Source organism: Oncorhynchus mykiss, chromosome 7 (genome assembly GCF_057628025.1).
Source record: "Oncorhynchus mykiss isolate SJ-2025 chromosome 7, ASM5762802v1, whole genome shotgun sequence".
Lineage (NCBI taxonomy): Eukaryota > Metazoa > Chordata > Actinopteri > Salmoniformes > Salmonidae > Oncorhynchus > Oncorhynchus mykiss.
In genome coordinates, this window is record NC_143028.1 from 8,113,496 (window position 1) to 8,128,757 (window position 15,262).

Here is a 15,262-nt window from a genome sequence, read left to right on the forward strand (position 1 = left end):
TGGTATAGAGAAGTAGTTTTTATTTTGACAATCCAAATTACAGCATTTTGAAAATACATTGGCTTGTAGTTCAGCCCAAGTCAAATGGCAAAATACTCAGAATTCAAATAAGTATTTCAAATACATTAACAGAAACTGTCCATCTTTGCCTGTGGTTTCAGGCTGCCAGCTACTCTACTCTCTACCTGACCTAGATATAGAATACATAGAAACCCCCTTATCTAAAGGAACACTATTAAAAGAAGTCCCCTCTGTAATGGAATAGTACTGCCTGAATTGGTACTACTTTCTGTGGTAGAGTCAAAAAAGGTGCAAATGAATGTTACAGTATTAGCCCAAGCACGTTCCTGTTGTCAGACTATTTGCATAATACAAGAAAGGGAGTTAGTTAGTGGTGGTATTGCAGGAAAATAAGTCCTATGTGTATTCATCCCCCTCAGCCCACAGTGTCCTGGTGGGCCTGAGGTCAGAAATAGCCCAGTGGGTAACCAGTGTCCTGAAAAGACCCAAGATGGACGCCATGGTCTGGTCTGTAGGGAGCCACTGATGTGTGTAAACCAGCACAGGAGCACCTGGTTAAACAGCAGTATGGGACCGGTGTGGGAGTGAGCACTACTTTGCTCCTGGCCTAGTCCTCATTGTCACTAATAGCCCACCATTCTCAAATAGTTTTAATTCATATAAGGTTCAGTGCCATATAGGCTGTGTTTACACAGGCAGCCCAATTCTGATCCCCCCCACACACTAACTGGTCTTTTGACCAATCACATCAGATCTTTTCCAGATTGGTCAAAAGACAGATTAGTGAAAACATAACAGAATTGGGCTGCCTGTGTAAACACAGCCATCATAGTTCATGTTATGTTCTTGATCTTTTGCAACATGGAGGTAAAATGAGTGAAAGAAGAGCATACAGAAAACAAGGATTATAACCAGCTAACTAACAGTGACTCTGAAACCACCAAACCAGAAAACAGGCCAACAGGCAGGTAGTGGAGAAACATCAGTAACACGACTCTTCCCCTTTTCATTGTTTAGAAGTCTGGGGTTAGTTTAACCACATTCCACAACATGTTTCCACAACTTTGACTGTGTTGTGTAGGCTACTATTTATATTGGCCTATTTAGTGTCACATACTGGAATCCATAGCAGCCGGACCGAAAACAATGACCAACCAAAGATGATTATCTATCTGCAAGCAACTACCCAAATAAAGTGAGACTGACTTGGCTTAGCTCTGATGTTAGTGTTTGATATTAGCCTCTCAGATCCGTTTGAGGAAGTGGAGAGCCGTAAAACTGTTTGTGTACTCAAGGTGGAGCGTGGAGGTGGACATTTCGTGGTTTGTCCTTCAATGTTTGAATTATCCAGAATTATCATGCGTTTAGTTGTTGAATGTGAATGCAGGCAGTTTGAGCAAAGACACTGGTCACTTCTATGGTTTGAGTGTGCATTGGTTGAGAGTAGTCTACAGCAGTGTCTTTGCTAAAAAAATAGACTGTTTCGTTGTTGCCCTTGACAAACACACCTCATTCAACTCATTGAGGGCTTGATGATTAGTTGACAAGTTGAATCAGGTGTGCTTGTCCAGGGTTACAATACAAATGTTCACCGTTGGGGATACTGGAGGACCAGGGTTGAGAAACGCTGGTCAACATAAGCTACTGTAACAGATCAAGAGAACTGCTGCCCCCTGCAGACATTTTCTTGTATTGCATTAACATTGATAAAGACTTATTTTACAAAAGTATACAGTAATGAATTTAAACAGTGTTATAAACATGCTTAATAGGAACATTACACAGTCACTGCTCTGTTGACCATTTTCCCCTCAATATCTCCGCATAACTTAACTATCAGACTGGTCATGTATGTCAATGTGAAACCCATCTTTTCATAGACAAACACAGGTACCTTCTCTACTAGCAAAGTGATTGTCTTCTCAGGCACTTACGACGATTGAGAAAGAAAATAAAGCTACATTTAAACATTGCACATGTCTAGCTCCAATGTCAGACAAAACAATACCAAGCGTTCATATTCAAGTATAATTCGATAAGTACACAACTAAAAATAATAATACGATTCTCACACATGCAACTAGCTGCAGTGGTGGAGTGCTGGGGATGACACAAAGATTCCATGAGTTCCATGTGATTTCTGTAATAGCCTCAGCACACCCTAAACCTGAAGCTCGCAGAAAGAACGATCAATTGACGACAATAGAATGAAACGGCAGTAAAACAGTGTGAAGTTAAGATCAGACTAAATTATTGGTTGGAGATTTACCACACTGAACATGGATCCATATCTCTATGGATCAACGGTATTTCAGTCCGCGCCTGGATATCTTTATCGGCAATGAATTTGACAATCGGTAACCTTTCGTTGTAATCTATTATAAACCTATTAAACATTTTGGGAGTCTTATACTCCGTCAGAAAATGAAAAAGAGACATCAAATCCAGCCCAAGTTTGACATTCAAAATAAAACGGTGAAGCACAAGTTCACACATACATACTACAAATAAGACTAACATACAGGTAACTGCCAAAATAAAGAAAACACCAACATAAAGAGTCTTAATAAGGAGTTGTGCCACGAGGCAGAACAGCTTCAATGCACCTTGGCATAAATTCTGGAACTCTATTGGAGGGATGCGACATCATTCTTCCACGAGAAATTCCATCATTTGATGTTTTGTTGGTGGTGGTGGAAAACACTGTCCCCGGTTGAGATCTGGTGACTGAGACGGCCATATGGTTTACATAGTTTTCATACTCATCAAACCATTCAGTGACCACCCGTGCCCTGTGAATGGGGGCATTGTAATCCTGTAGGGCCACAGCCATGGCAGACAGCATTTTTATACGTGACCCTAAGCATGATGGGATGTGATTTGCTTAACCCAGGAGCCACACCTGTGTGGAAGCACCTGCTTTTAATATACTTTGGATCCCTCTTTTACTCAAGGGTTTCCATTATTTTGGCAGTTACCTGTGTCCACATCTGTGGTATACTAACAAATGAGTCTCATTTACATACATACTTTATGTGCGCTTAAACCCAGGTCTCACTCTCATCCTGTTTGGGAGGCTATTAAATAGGTGTGCTATCCAGCTACATGAGCAGGCCATCATTCCCCTTCTCTTCTATATTTGTGGGTGAACTTCCTACTTCTCTTCATCCCACCCTCCTCTTTCCTCACCCGTCTGTGGGGGAACCTTCGCCGTGAGTGAGCAGAGAGGAGTGGAAGTATTGTCCCTTTAACTGCAGGTGTCACAGTGTATCCCTTCGCCCTCGGCGTGTGTCACAGTGAAAGTGTTCCCCCTGCACGCGGGGTCAGTAGCGTCCCCGGCCCCCTCTGGACATGGTGAGGGGTAGTGAGACAGAGGAGAGAGAAGATACTTCCCAGTATAAGCTACGAGACAGGAAAAGCTGGTAGAGGATCACCACCGAGATAGCCTGGCATAGAATCACACCGATTGTCACAACCTAGAAACACAGACACACACAAACATCAACACCAAAAACCTTCCGAATGAGTCAGTACAATATATATCTCTATAGAGTGTCATCCTCTCACCTTTTCTCTCTGATGCTCGTTGAAAACCACAGAGAGTAAGACCAGCACAGGGTGGCACAGGAACCAGATAAAACAACCCTGAGAAACAAACTAGTGAGACTGGAATAACCAATATTATAATGCAATGTAGATGGCACTATAAACACATGGAAAGGGTTACCAGCTATTCTGTGTTGTATTTCTACTAGAGGTCGACCGATTATGATTTTTCAACGTCGATACCGATTATTGGAGGACTATAGAAGCCGTTTCAGTTCCTTGCTCAGAACATGAGAACATATGAAAGCTGGTGGTTCCTTTTAACATGAGTCTTCAATATTCCCAGGTAAGAAGTTTTAGGTTGTAGTTATTATAGGAATTATAGGACTATTTCCTCTCTATACCATTTGTATTTCATTAACCTTTGACTATTGGATGTTCTTATAGGCACTTTAGTACTGCCATTGTAACAGCATAGCTTCCATCCCTCTCCTCGCTCCTCCCTGGACTCGAACCAGCAACACAACGACAATTAGCGCGCGCTAACTAGCTAGCCATTTCACTTCAGTTACACAAGCCTCATCTCGGGAGTTGATAGGCTTGAAGTCATAAACAGCGCAATGCTTGACGCACAATATAACGCATATACTTGTATGCTTGTATGCTCAGTCAGATACTTAGATACTTGTATGCTTGTATGCTCAGTCAGATTATATGCAACGCAGGACACGCTAGATAATATCTAGTAATATCATCAACCATGTGTAGTTAACTAGTGATTATGATTGATTGTTTTTTATAAGATAAGTTTAATGCTAGCTAGCAACTTACCTTGGCTTACTGCTTTTGCTTAACACTCCTTGTGGAGTGCAACGAGAGAGAGGCAGGTTGTTATTGCGTTGGACTAGTTAACTGTAACATTGGCTCCCCCGAGCTGACAAGGTGAAAATCTGTCCTTCTGCCCCTGAACAAGGCAGTTAACCCACTGTTCCTAGGCCGTCATTGAAAATAAGAATGTGTTCTTAACCGACTTGCCTAGTTAAATAAAGATTAAATAAAGGTGTTTTAAAAATATATATATATATTTTTTTTTTAAATCGGCGCCCCAAAATACCGATTTCCGATTGTTATGAAAACTTGAAATCGGCCCTAATTAATCGGCCATTCTGATTAATCTGCCAACCTCTAATTTCTACACCTACCTTGGCGAAGCTGAGGTAGAAGTCTCTCTTGAGGGCGCTCCTCTCTGTGCTGATGATGGTGTAGAGCACGGAGGCCAGCAGCAAGGCCAGGATGATACGTAGAGATATGAGTAACAGACCCGCTATGCTGCGCTGGGCGTGGTAGCTGTGGTGCTCCGTCTCCTCATACTGCTCCCACAGCAGTAGCACCCCCTAGTGGTCCGGCAGTGACATACAGGGAGTCAGTTGAAAGGTATTTAGGTCATTGGTATTGAATGCGTTTTTATTGACTGATCCCAAAGGGGAAATTGAGAGTTAATAGGGGGTTACAGTATTGGTCAGGATAGGGGGTTACAGTATTGGTCAGGATAGGGGGTTACAGTATTGGTCAGGATAGGGTGTTACAGTATTGGTCAGGATAGGGTGTTACAGTATTGGTCAGGATAGGGTGTTACAGTATTGGTCAGGATAGGGGATGGTGTGAGCAAAGTAGAGGTTAGTGCGAGTAGTAGGCACTACTGTATCCATTGAGATGGAAGTTAGTGTGAGGGTCAGGGCTTAGTATTTTGGGGTAAGGGATTAAAGGTCATGGATAGGCTGATGAGGCTCTGACCTGTGTGACGACCCCTCCCATAGCGAGGGCTTTGGAAGCGGGGGAAGAGTCCCACTGGAGAGGTCTGCTCTGGGGCTTCCTGTTCTTGCTCAGGGTCCAGCCCACACACAGACTCAGCAGCATGTACAGCATGGACACCTGGGATACCATGTCACAGACTGCAGCATGGGAGAACAACAACAGGCAACAGTCAGCACAGTCACAAAGGAAGAACAAAAGACAATACGAAGAAAGAAGCAAGAGCGACAGAGTGAGAATATAACACTCACACTCAGCCAAGCTGCCCATGATAGGAATCCCCACTCCATCCCTGGCATACCTGTGGAACGAGAGCGACAGGTGTGTTTTTACACAACAAGACTGATATTCACTTATCCAAATATCCTGAAATACAGGATAATCCTGTAATACAGTAACTGATGTAAACCTGAACAGGGCTGCTGAAAGGTGACTGTAATAATGACTGGGACTGAGTCTCACTCACCTGGCCAGGTGGATGTAGTTGAAGAGGGCAGAGATCCCCTGTAGGGCCAAGGCTGTGGAGAGCACCTTCAGCACCGTTTGCATGGGCCCACCCTTTCTCAGGGCCATCCACAGAGGCTGAATGTAGATACAGGATGCCACAAAGTAGGCCAGGATCAGCAGACAGTAGAAACTATGCAGGCCTGGTAGGAGGGTGGGTCAAGTGGGTAGGGAGGAGGGTCGGGGTATAGGGAGGAGGAGGGCAGGGGGCCAGGGGTAGGTAGGAGGGTGGGTTAGGGGGGCAGTGGGAGGAAGGAGGGTGGGTCAGGGGGGAACGGAGAAGGTAGGAGGGTGGGGTAGGAAGGAGGGTGGTTCAGGGGGGCAGGTGTAGGTAGGAGGGTGGGTCGGGTAGGTAGGAGGGTGTGTCAGGGGTAGGAAGGAGGGTGGTTCAGGGGGGCAGGGGTAGGTAGGAGGGTGGGTCAGGGGTAGGAAGGAGGGTGTGTCAGGGGTAGGAAGGAGGGTGGGTCGGGGGGTAGGAAGGAGGGTGGGTCGTGGGGCAGGGAGGAGGGTGGGTTGGGGGGGCAGAGAGGAGGGTAGGTTAGGGGGGCAGGAAGGAGGGTAGGTTAGGGGGGCAGGGGGGAAGGAGGGGGGGGGGGTCAAGGGGACAGGAGTAGGAAGGAGGGAGAGGGGGGCAGGGGTAAGAAGCATTCAGTCAAGCATTCAGTACAGTCCTGTCTGGAGCCCTAGTCATATCTTAAATTTAGAAGTATAAAATTGTGTGTTATGACTAGCAGACACTTTCATCCAAAGAGATTTACAGTGCACCAAATGCATATATTAAAGTATGTGCATGTACTGACCTCCCTCCTCAGCGCTGAAGTGTTCCAGGGGGTTGCCTGCCGAGTCAGGGTTGAACAGCAGGATGGTGAAGGTCAGGTCCCCGTGGGCAGGGATGATGCCCCCCTCCCCACAGGTGTAGCGGTCTGCATACAGCGCCATCCAGGCCGTGGGGGAGTGAAGGTGGGGGATGCTCTGGTTGTGCTCCTCCTCACTCAGACGGACTGAGCAGAGAGAGGGAAACAACGTTAGGAGGGAGACAAGGCCTAGGCTTTCGCTCAGAGGGCTAATGTGGCCATAAGTCATGCAAACGACCAAAGGTTTGATAACCAGTTGGTTACATATGCAGATGCAACATACTGCAAGTACATTCAGAATATGTCCTGTAAATTATGGTATTTATGCCACTTTCCCAAATGCCTCTTGTTTATGAATGCATGTTTACTACGAGCCAGCGGGACATGAATGCAAACAACAATACATGTGACAGTCACAGAGACACACTCACTGGAGAGCTGTGCCTTGGAGAGGCGGTCGTGGCAGCTGAGGTTGTCGATGTCGAAGCCGTCCTCCGTCTCCGGGAAGAGCAGCAGTCTGGACTCCTTCTCCATGGCCAGGGTAGCATTCTCCAGCCTGCACACCACCAAACCCCTACCCACTGGGGAAGAGACAGACAGAGGGAGGGAGAGACAAGAGAGGGTGTGAGAGAAGAAGAGGTAGTGGAAGTAGAGGGGAGGAGAGAGAGAAAGAGGGAAGAGATCTGACAGGACACTAAATCCACCTTTCAGAGGATTTGGTTTCAATCGAACCTACAGAATATGCAGACCGTCTGTGATGAAGGAAGGCGCTCTATTGATTCGAATGAACTGCCTGGCAATCACATTTGGCAACATGTTGTACCTGAGCACAGAATGACATTGCCGATGCTCATGGGTCTAATGTAAGACTGAACCAACCTATTATTAAGACACTGCATAGGCCTATGTGATTTGATCTTTGAACCCAATAACACCATGCACGAGATTAGCACTTTCCAGACTAAGAACACATGTTCTGTTGTTTCCGTATGTACATTAGCATTGCAATTATAGCCTATATAAAACATCAAATAATAAAACGCATCACGTCATCTTGGTGCATGTGTACCCATCCACACAAGCCTCCCTCCAGAATTTGTCGCTAGCTTCAGACTGCTACACATACCGTTGTACATGAATTTTGTGATGTACTGTCCATTCTGCTCTCTGGCTGCATCGCTCTTGAAAACTCCCGACACAGTTTTTCCAAATGTAGCTGGAATGCATAGTAAGAAGGCTGTAAATGTGAACATTAACGGATACATTGTCTCCTAAAAGCGACGTATCAAATTAGATATAAAGAAGGTGATTTATTGTACGACAACAATGAATGATCTCGTCAAAAAGGGTGAGTTCCATCTGCACTGAAACGTTTGATTGATTTAGGTTTCACCTAATCATAAAAGGACGTCTACCCACGTCAAAGCTGCAAGCCAATCAGAGAGCGATAAAAGGGTGGGCACTAAAACGGCCCAACTCAACGCAGGCCTCTGATACGTGTCAACATTGCCATAAAGCGACAAAAGACTGTCGCAAAAGTTGCACATTACATTTTGCTGATGTTGGTTTCTACTGTATCAACTGCTTCTGACATGAACTGGTGACAACACAAACATCTGAGTAATGTAATCTAGCTGTTCGTTAACGTGTTGTCGATGTGCTTCGCTTTAGAATGGCCTCAATCACTTAAAATCAGTTCCCGCCTATAGTTTATGAGATTATCTCTCGTTTACTCAACAATAAGACACACTCCAGCACAGGTAAGCTAGTTAGCTAGCTAAGGTAGGCATAATTTATGTCACTAGGCAAGCGCCTTTGGGCTTCAATGAAAACTGAAGATCCAGGAGAAGAGTTGTGAGGAGACATCAACAGGTTGTGCGAGGATGGACTTTGTCAAAACGGTCCTGGTGACTGGAGGGGCAGGTTTCATGTAAGTAACAGTTAGCAAATCATCATCATCATAATGACAATCAGTATTGTTCTGACAAAGACTTAAACTACAGAAAACAAGCAAGTTGAATCTACAATGTATGTCAAATATGAGATTTCATTGCATACTATACATGTTTCATCTGTAACTCTTTCCCAATACAGTGGGTCCCATTTTGTCTGCTCCCTAGTCAACAGGCACCCAGATTGGCGTATCATCAACTTTGACAATGTGAGTAGGAGCTAAATGTGCTTTCCTGTCAGACAGATTCAAGCCCTGTTCAAGCTGGGGCCTCTTGTTCCCTTTGCCGCCAAGGTGCAACATAGACATGGAACACTGGTCACTTTAATAATGTTTACATTCTGTTTTACCCATTTCATATGTATATACTGTATTATAGTCAAGGTCTATCCTATTCAACTATTGCTGTACATAAACTATTCTATCCTACGTATTCTTCAGATATACTACATATTCTATCCATATACTGTCCATAATTACAGTAGTCCATCTGTCCATATATTTATACTTCGTACTCCGACATTGCTCGTCCTAATATTTCTATATTTCTTAATACCATTCTTCTACTTTTTCTAGACTTGTGTGTATTGTTAGATATTACTGCACTGTTGGAGCTAGGAACACAGGCATTTCGCTACACCCGCAATCACATCTGCAAAATATGTGTATGTGACCAATAAGATTTGATTTGACAACACATTTCACTGCACATATCCGGTGTATGTGGGGAAAAAAACGATGTGAAGCTTATTTCCCATACACCCTAACTACCACATTATGTGACTGCAGAATTCCAAGTTGTCATCATTTCCTGGGAGTGACTGTGTAACTTTTCCTGGTCCCGTACAGCTGGACTACTGTTCCAATCTCAGGAACCTGGAGTCTGTAGAGGAGAATGAGAACTACACCTTTATCAGGGTGAGAGAACTGCCAAGTCCTGCTGTTATGTAACATCACTGTGTATGGAGTGCCAGTGTCACGAGACAGGGATGTCCTCTCTCCCCTCCTGTTTGCACTGGCAATTGAACCTTTTGCAGAAATAATTAGACAGGACTCAAATGTAACAGGTATTGATAAACAGGAATATATACTAATTTGCCAACGATCTTCTGATATACCTGACTAATATTTTAAACTCAATGTCCCCCTTGTTCAAAATATACTCAAAAATCTCAGGATATGAAATTAACATTGAAAAAAACTGAAATAATGGCAATTATAAAAGTAATAACTCATGAACTACAGCAATCCTTTGTGGACCATAAAAAAGATGAAATACTTAGGATACTTAATAAGTGACAACAAACAACAAATATATAAAGTTAACTTTATCCCATTACTCAACAACATGAAAGCATATCTAATTAAATGGAACAATCTCACCATAAATCTTACAGTTAGATTAACCACTTTGGAATGGCATAGCTCCCAAAGTTTTATATTTTACTGAACAAAAATATGAACGCAACATGCAACAATTTCTAAGATTTTGCTGAGTTAGAGTTCATGTAAGGAAATCAGTCAATTGAAATTAATTCATTAGACCCGAATCTATGGATTTCACATAACTGGGAGTACAGATATGCATCTGTTGGTCACAGATGCCTTAAAAAAAAGGTAGGGGTGTGGATCAGAAAACCAGTTAGTATCTGGTGTGACCACCATTTGCCTCATGCAGCATGACACATCTTCACAAAGAGTTGATCAGGCTGTTGATTTTGGCCTGTGGAATGTTGAATCCATGTTCGAATCCAGGCTGTATCACATCTGACCGTGATTTGGGAGTCCCATAGGATGGCACACAATTGGCCCAGCGTCGTCCGGGTTTGGCTGGGGTAGGCCGTTATTGTACATAAGAATTTGTTCCTGACTGACTTGCCTAGTTAAATAAAGGTACAAATAAAATCAAAATGATCCTACTGAAATATGAGGTGATGGCGGCAGATGAATGGCACAATGGGCCTCAAGATCTTGTCATGGTATCTCTGTGCATTAAAATTTCCATTAATAAAATGCTATTGTGTTCGTTATTCGGAGTTTATGCCCATACCATAACCCCACCGCCACCCATGGAACACTCTGTTCACAACGTTGACATCAGCAAACCACTCACCCATACGACTCCATACATGTGGTCAGTAGTTGAGGCCAGTTGGACGTACTGACAAATTCTCTAAAACAACATTGGAGGCGGCTTACGGTAGAGAAATGAAAATTCAATTATCTGGCAACAGCTCTGGTGGACAGTCATGCAGTCAGCCTGCCAATTGCACTCTCCCTCAACATCTGTGGAATTGTGTTGTGTGACAAAACTGCACAATTTAGAGTGGCCTTTAATTGTCTCCAGCACAAGGTGCACCTGTGTAATGACATGCTGTTTAATCAGCTTCTTTATATGTCACACATGTCAGGTGGATTATCTTGGCAAAGGAGAAATGCTCACTAACAGGGATGTAAACAAATGTGTGCACAACATTCGAGAGAACATCTTTTTGTGGGTATGGATAATTTCTCTGATCTTTTATTTCAGCTCATGGAACATGGGACCAACATTTTACATACATATATTTTTGTTCTGTGTATTTTCAGTTATATACCAATTAACCCACCAAAGACATTATTTACAAATGTATACTCGGCCATAACACACTTCATATGGGCAATTACCACTGAATAAAAATGATAGTTTAACATCTTCCTAAGTCTGAGGGTGTTTTTTAACTTTCCAGATTTGGAATGGTATCAACTCGCCACCCAAGGCTTTTACTTGCAACATGTTATTAAGCACAGTAAAGAGGAACAATGGGTACATATTGAAGATGCGCATGCTCTTCCCCAGAATTTTCTTTACGTGTCTGTTTTCAAAGGATGGCGCTAAGAACATGAACAACTTCATAGTTAACAACACTAACACCATGGAAGAAAATGAAACTTATTCTACAAGAACCAATTTCACTCCTTCTGGAACAATCCTTGGATAGCTTTTCAGAGTTCACTGATAAATTGGCCCACATGGAAAATTGAAGGCATAGAAACCATAAATTACACGGGAATAGGAAATACAATTATTTCCATGACAGAATTAAAAATACATTTTGGACAGACCAATGTAGACAATTTCAAATAAATGCAACTTAAAGGTTTTATATCTTGAAATTTTGACCTGAAAGCTTTTGGACATCAGAGCAATGTTGAGGGAATCCTATTTGAGTCAGGAAAAGATACTCACTGCTCAAAAACATAAAGGGAACACTAAAATAACACATCCTAGATCTGAATGAATGAAATATTCTTATTAAATACTTTTTTCTTTACATAGTTGAATGTGCTGACAACAAAATCACACAAAAATGATCAATGGAAATCAAATTTATCAACCCATGGAGGTCTGGATTTGGAGTCACACTCAAAATTAAAGTGGAAAACCACACTACAGGCTGATCCAACTTTGATGTAATGTCCTTAAAACAAGTCAAAATGAGGCTCGGTAGTGTGTGTGGCCTCCACGTGCCTGTATGACCTCCCTACAACGCCTGGGCATGCTCCTGATGAGGTGGCGGATGGTCTCCTGAGGGATCTCCTCCCAGACCTGGACTAAAGCATCCGCCAACTCCTGGACAGTCTGTGGTGCAACGTGGCGTTGGTGGATGGAGCGAGACATGATGTCTCAGATGTGCTCAATTGGATTCAGGTCTGGGGAACGGGCGGGCCAGTCCATAGCATCAATGCCTTCCTCTTGCAGGAACTGCTGACACACTCCAGCCGCATTGTCTTGCATTAGGAGGAACCCAGGGCCAACCGCACCAGCATATGGTCTCACAAGAGGTCTGAGGATCTCATCTCGCTACCTAATGGCAGTCAGGCTACCTCTGGCGAGCACATGGAGGGCTGTGCGGCCCCCCAAAGAAATGCCACCCCACACCATGACTGACCCACCGCCAAACCGGTCATGCTGGAGGTTGTTGCAGGCAGCAGAACGTTCTCCACGGCGTCTCCAGACTCTGTCACGTCTGTCACATGTGCTCAGTGTGAACCTGCTTTCATCTGTGAAGGGCACAGGGCGCCAGTGGCGAATTTGCCAATCTTGGTGTTCTCTGGCAAATGCCAAACGTCCTGCACGGTGTTGGGCTGTAAGCACAACCCCCACCGGTGGACGTCGGACCCTCATACCACCCTCATGGAGTCTGTTTCTGACCGTTTGAGCAGACACATGCACATTTGTGGCCTGCTGGAGGTCACTTTGCAGGGCTCTGGCAGTGCTCCTCCTGCTCCTCCTTGCACAAAGGCGGAGGTAGCGGTCCTGCTGCTGGGTTGTTGCCCTCCTACAGCCTCCTCCACGTCTCCTGATGTACTGGCCTGTCTCCTGGTAGCGCCTCCATGCTCTTGACACTACACTGACAGACACAGCAAACCTTCTTGCCACAGCTCGCATTGATGTGCCATCCTGGATGAGCTGCACTACCTGAGCCACTTGTGTGGGTTGTAGACTCCGTCTCATGCTACCACTAGAGTGAAAGCACCGCCAGCATTCAAAAGTGACCAAAACATCAGCCAGGAAGCATAGGAACTGAGAAGTGGTCTGTAGAACCACTCCTTTATTGGGGGTGTCTTGCTAATTTCTTATAATTTCCCCTTGTTGTCTATTCCATTTGCACAACAGCATGTGAAATGTATTGTCAATCAGTGTTGCTTCCTAAGTGGACAGTTTGATTTCACAGAAGTGTGATTGACTTGGAGTTACATTGTGTTGTTTAAGTGTTCCCTTTATTTTTTTGAGCAGTGTATATACAAAACCTTGCACAAAAAAAGCCTAATGAACTAACAATGTCTTAGAAAAACATAATGAACAAAATTACAGTTAATGACAATATATGCTTAATCCAGTATAAACTAATGTATACAATGTATTATACAAGACAAAATTCACAAATTCTACAGCACAACGGCAGAGTTGTGTCTTAAGTGTAAAACTAACAATGACTCAGTAATTCATGCCTTCTGGGAGTGCTATTGTTCAAAAGTTATGGGTGGAGTTGGAAAGATAGTTGTCAGAAGTTGTACAATGTAAGTTTACTTTTAATCCGTCTTTCTGCATATTTCAAGACATGGCATATAGGGGTGTGGTCAGATACCGAATGGGTTGGGCAATTATATTGAATAAAATATTACTTAAATACTGGCAGTATAATGATACTCCAACGTTAAGAGAATGAAAGAATCAAATGCTTTATTATTTAAACATTGAAAAAAAATCTGTCTAGGACAGAAACACAAGAAGACAATTTGAAGTCATACGGGGCAGAGTCTTAAAAGCGATACAAGCAACATATTGTGTGGTTATTGTTTTTGTCTGTGTATGTTTGTGTTTATTGTAAAAAAATATATATTTTAAAAAAATCATAAAGACTGTTAGCTTGAATATGTGTCATGGTTTGTCCCTTTTCTTTAACAGGGGGATATATGCAATCCACGCTTGGTAAACCACATCTTTGCAACAGAAGGCATCGACATTGTCTTTCACTTTGCGGCTCAAACACATGTTGGTAAGAAATTACGTTTTACTATTTAGATTGTGTTGTTACCATGCCAAAACAATCAAAGGCATTGTTGACAACACTCAGTGACCCATAGAGCAAGACATTCATCCATATGTTTCTGTGCCCCTTTTTCAGAGACATCCTTCGTATGGCCGTCCAGATACCACATGGTGAACGTGGAGGGGACAAGGGTGCTACTGAAAGAAGCTTTTGAGGCCAAGGTGGAGAAGTTTATTTACATTAGTACAGATGAGGTGTATGGAGAGAGTCTGTATAAGGTCAGTCCACTCATATCATTTTCACTGTTATCCTGATGTAAATATAACTTTTTGTAAGGTGTATGGAGAGAGTCTGTATAAGGTCAGTTCACTCATATCATTTTCACTGATATCCTGACATAAATATCACAACTTTTTGTAAGGTGTATGGAGAGAGTCTGTATAAGGTCAGTCCACTCAACTTGTTGTAAGGTGTATGGAGAGAGTCTGTATAAGGTCAGTCCACTCAACTTGTTGTAAGGTGTATGGAGAGAGTCTGTATAAGGTCAGTCCACTCAACTTGTTGTAAGGTGTATGCCACATTTACATTTGAACTCCAAGTTTTTGGGTGCCACTTCTCCACTTCTTTTGCCACTTTTTAAGGTTCTTTGTCTGCAGTACTGTCAGTCCCCGGTGTAAAAAATGGTATTTTTTACCCCCATGCAGGAATTAGATGAAACCAGCCCAAGAAGACCCAACAACCCATACTCTGTGTCTAAAGCAGCTGCTGAGTGTCTTGTATTGTCCTACAGGGAGAGACACAAGGTAGTAAATACTGTCACCAGACATACCACAGTTATAACCACGTTTTTCTGTGAGGAATGTACACATTTGTATTATTTTGTATTAATATTTGGCTTTTTCTTTCAGTTTCCTGTTATAATAACAAGGAGCAATAATGTATATGGACCCAGACAGTACTTGGAGAAGGTCAATATAGTATCTATATTCTATATCAGTGGTTCCCAACCTTTTCCATTACTGTACCACCAACTGAAT

At 43.2% G+C, this 15,262-nt stretch overlaps 2 protein-coding genes across 7 annotated transcripts in view; one reads left to right on the forward strand and one right to left on the reverse strand.

Moving 5' to 3' along the window:
- On the reverse strand, positions 1–8,116 carry gpr180 (G protein-coupled receptor 180). Its single transcript, XM_036982630.2, has 9 exons — positions 7,864–8,116; positions 7,169–7,318; positions 6,684–6,884; positions 5,846–6,026; positions 5,631–5,680; positions 5,362–5,519; positions 4,770–4,961; positions 3,589–3,666; positions 1–3,497 (listed from the first exon to the last, which is right to left on the reverse strand). The coding sequence occupies exons 1-9, from the start codon at positions 8,000–8,002 to the stop codon at positions 3,345–3,347; spliced, it is 1,302 nt and encodes a 433-aa protein (XP_036838525.1). The 5' UTR covers positions 8,003–8,116; the 3' UTR covers positions 1–3,344.
- LOC110527337 (UDP-D-glucose 4,6-dehydratase) overlaps positions 8,110–15,262 on the forward strand; it is an 11,857-nt gene continuing 4,704 nt past the window's right edge. For 2 of the 6 annotated variants that reach the window (XM_090240133.1, XM_090240135.1), the window contains exons 1-8: positions 8,110–8,667; positions 8,832–8,898; positions 9,538–9,606; positions 14,141–14,231; positions 14,361–14,561; positions 14,696–14,768; positions 14,930–15,028; positions 15,134–15,193. In XM_090240133.1, coding sequence (XP_090096259.1) covers positions 14,700–14,768; positions 14,930–15,028; positions 15,134–15,193 — 228 coding nt within the window. In that variant the 5' untranslated portion in view covers positions 8,110–8,667; positions 8,832–8,898; positions 9,538–9,606; ... (1 more) ...; positions 14,361–14,561; positions 14,696–14,699. Of the gene's footprint in view, positions 8,668–8,831; positions 8,899–9,537; positions 9,607–14,140; positions 14,232–14,360; positions 14,562–14,646; positions 14,769–14,929; positions 15,029–15,133; positions 15,194–15,262 lie in introns of those variants that run through there. The other 4 variants (XM_021608547.3, XM_021608548.3, XM_090240132.1 and 1 more) reach the window with 3 other exon arrangements.

Coding starts and splice junctions, on each gene's coding strand:
- gpr180 (XM_036982630.2), bottom strand. CDS start 8,002: ATGTATCCGTTAATGTTCACATTTACAGCCTTCTTACTATGCATTCCA. Junction 6,027..6,683: donor CTTCAGCGCTGAGGAGGGAG/GTCAGTACATGC, acceptor CCCTCCTACCAG/GCCTGCATAGTTTCTACTGT. Junction 3,498..3,588: donor ACGAGCATCAGAGAGAAAAG/GTGAGAGGATGA, acceptor CTGTGTTTCTAG/GTTGTGACAATCGGTGTGAT.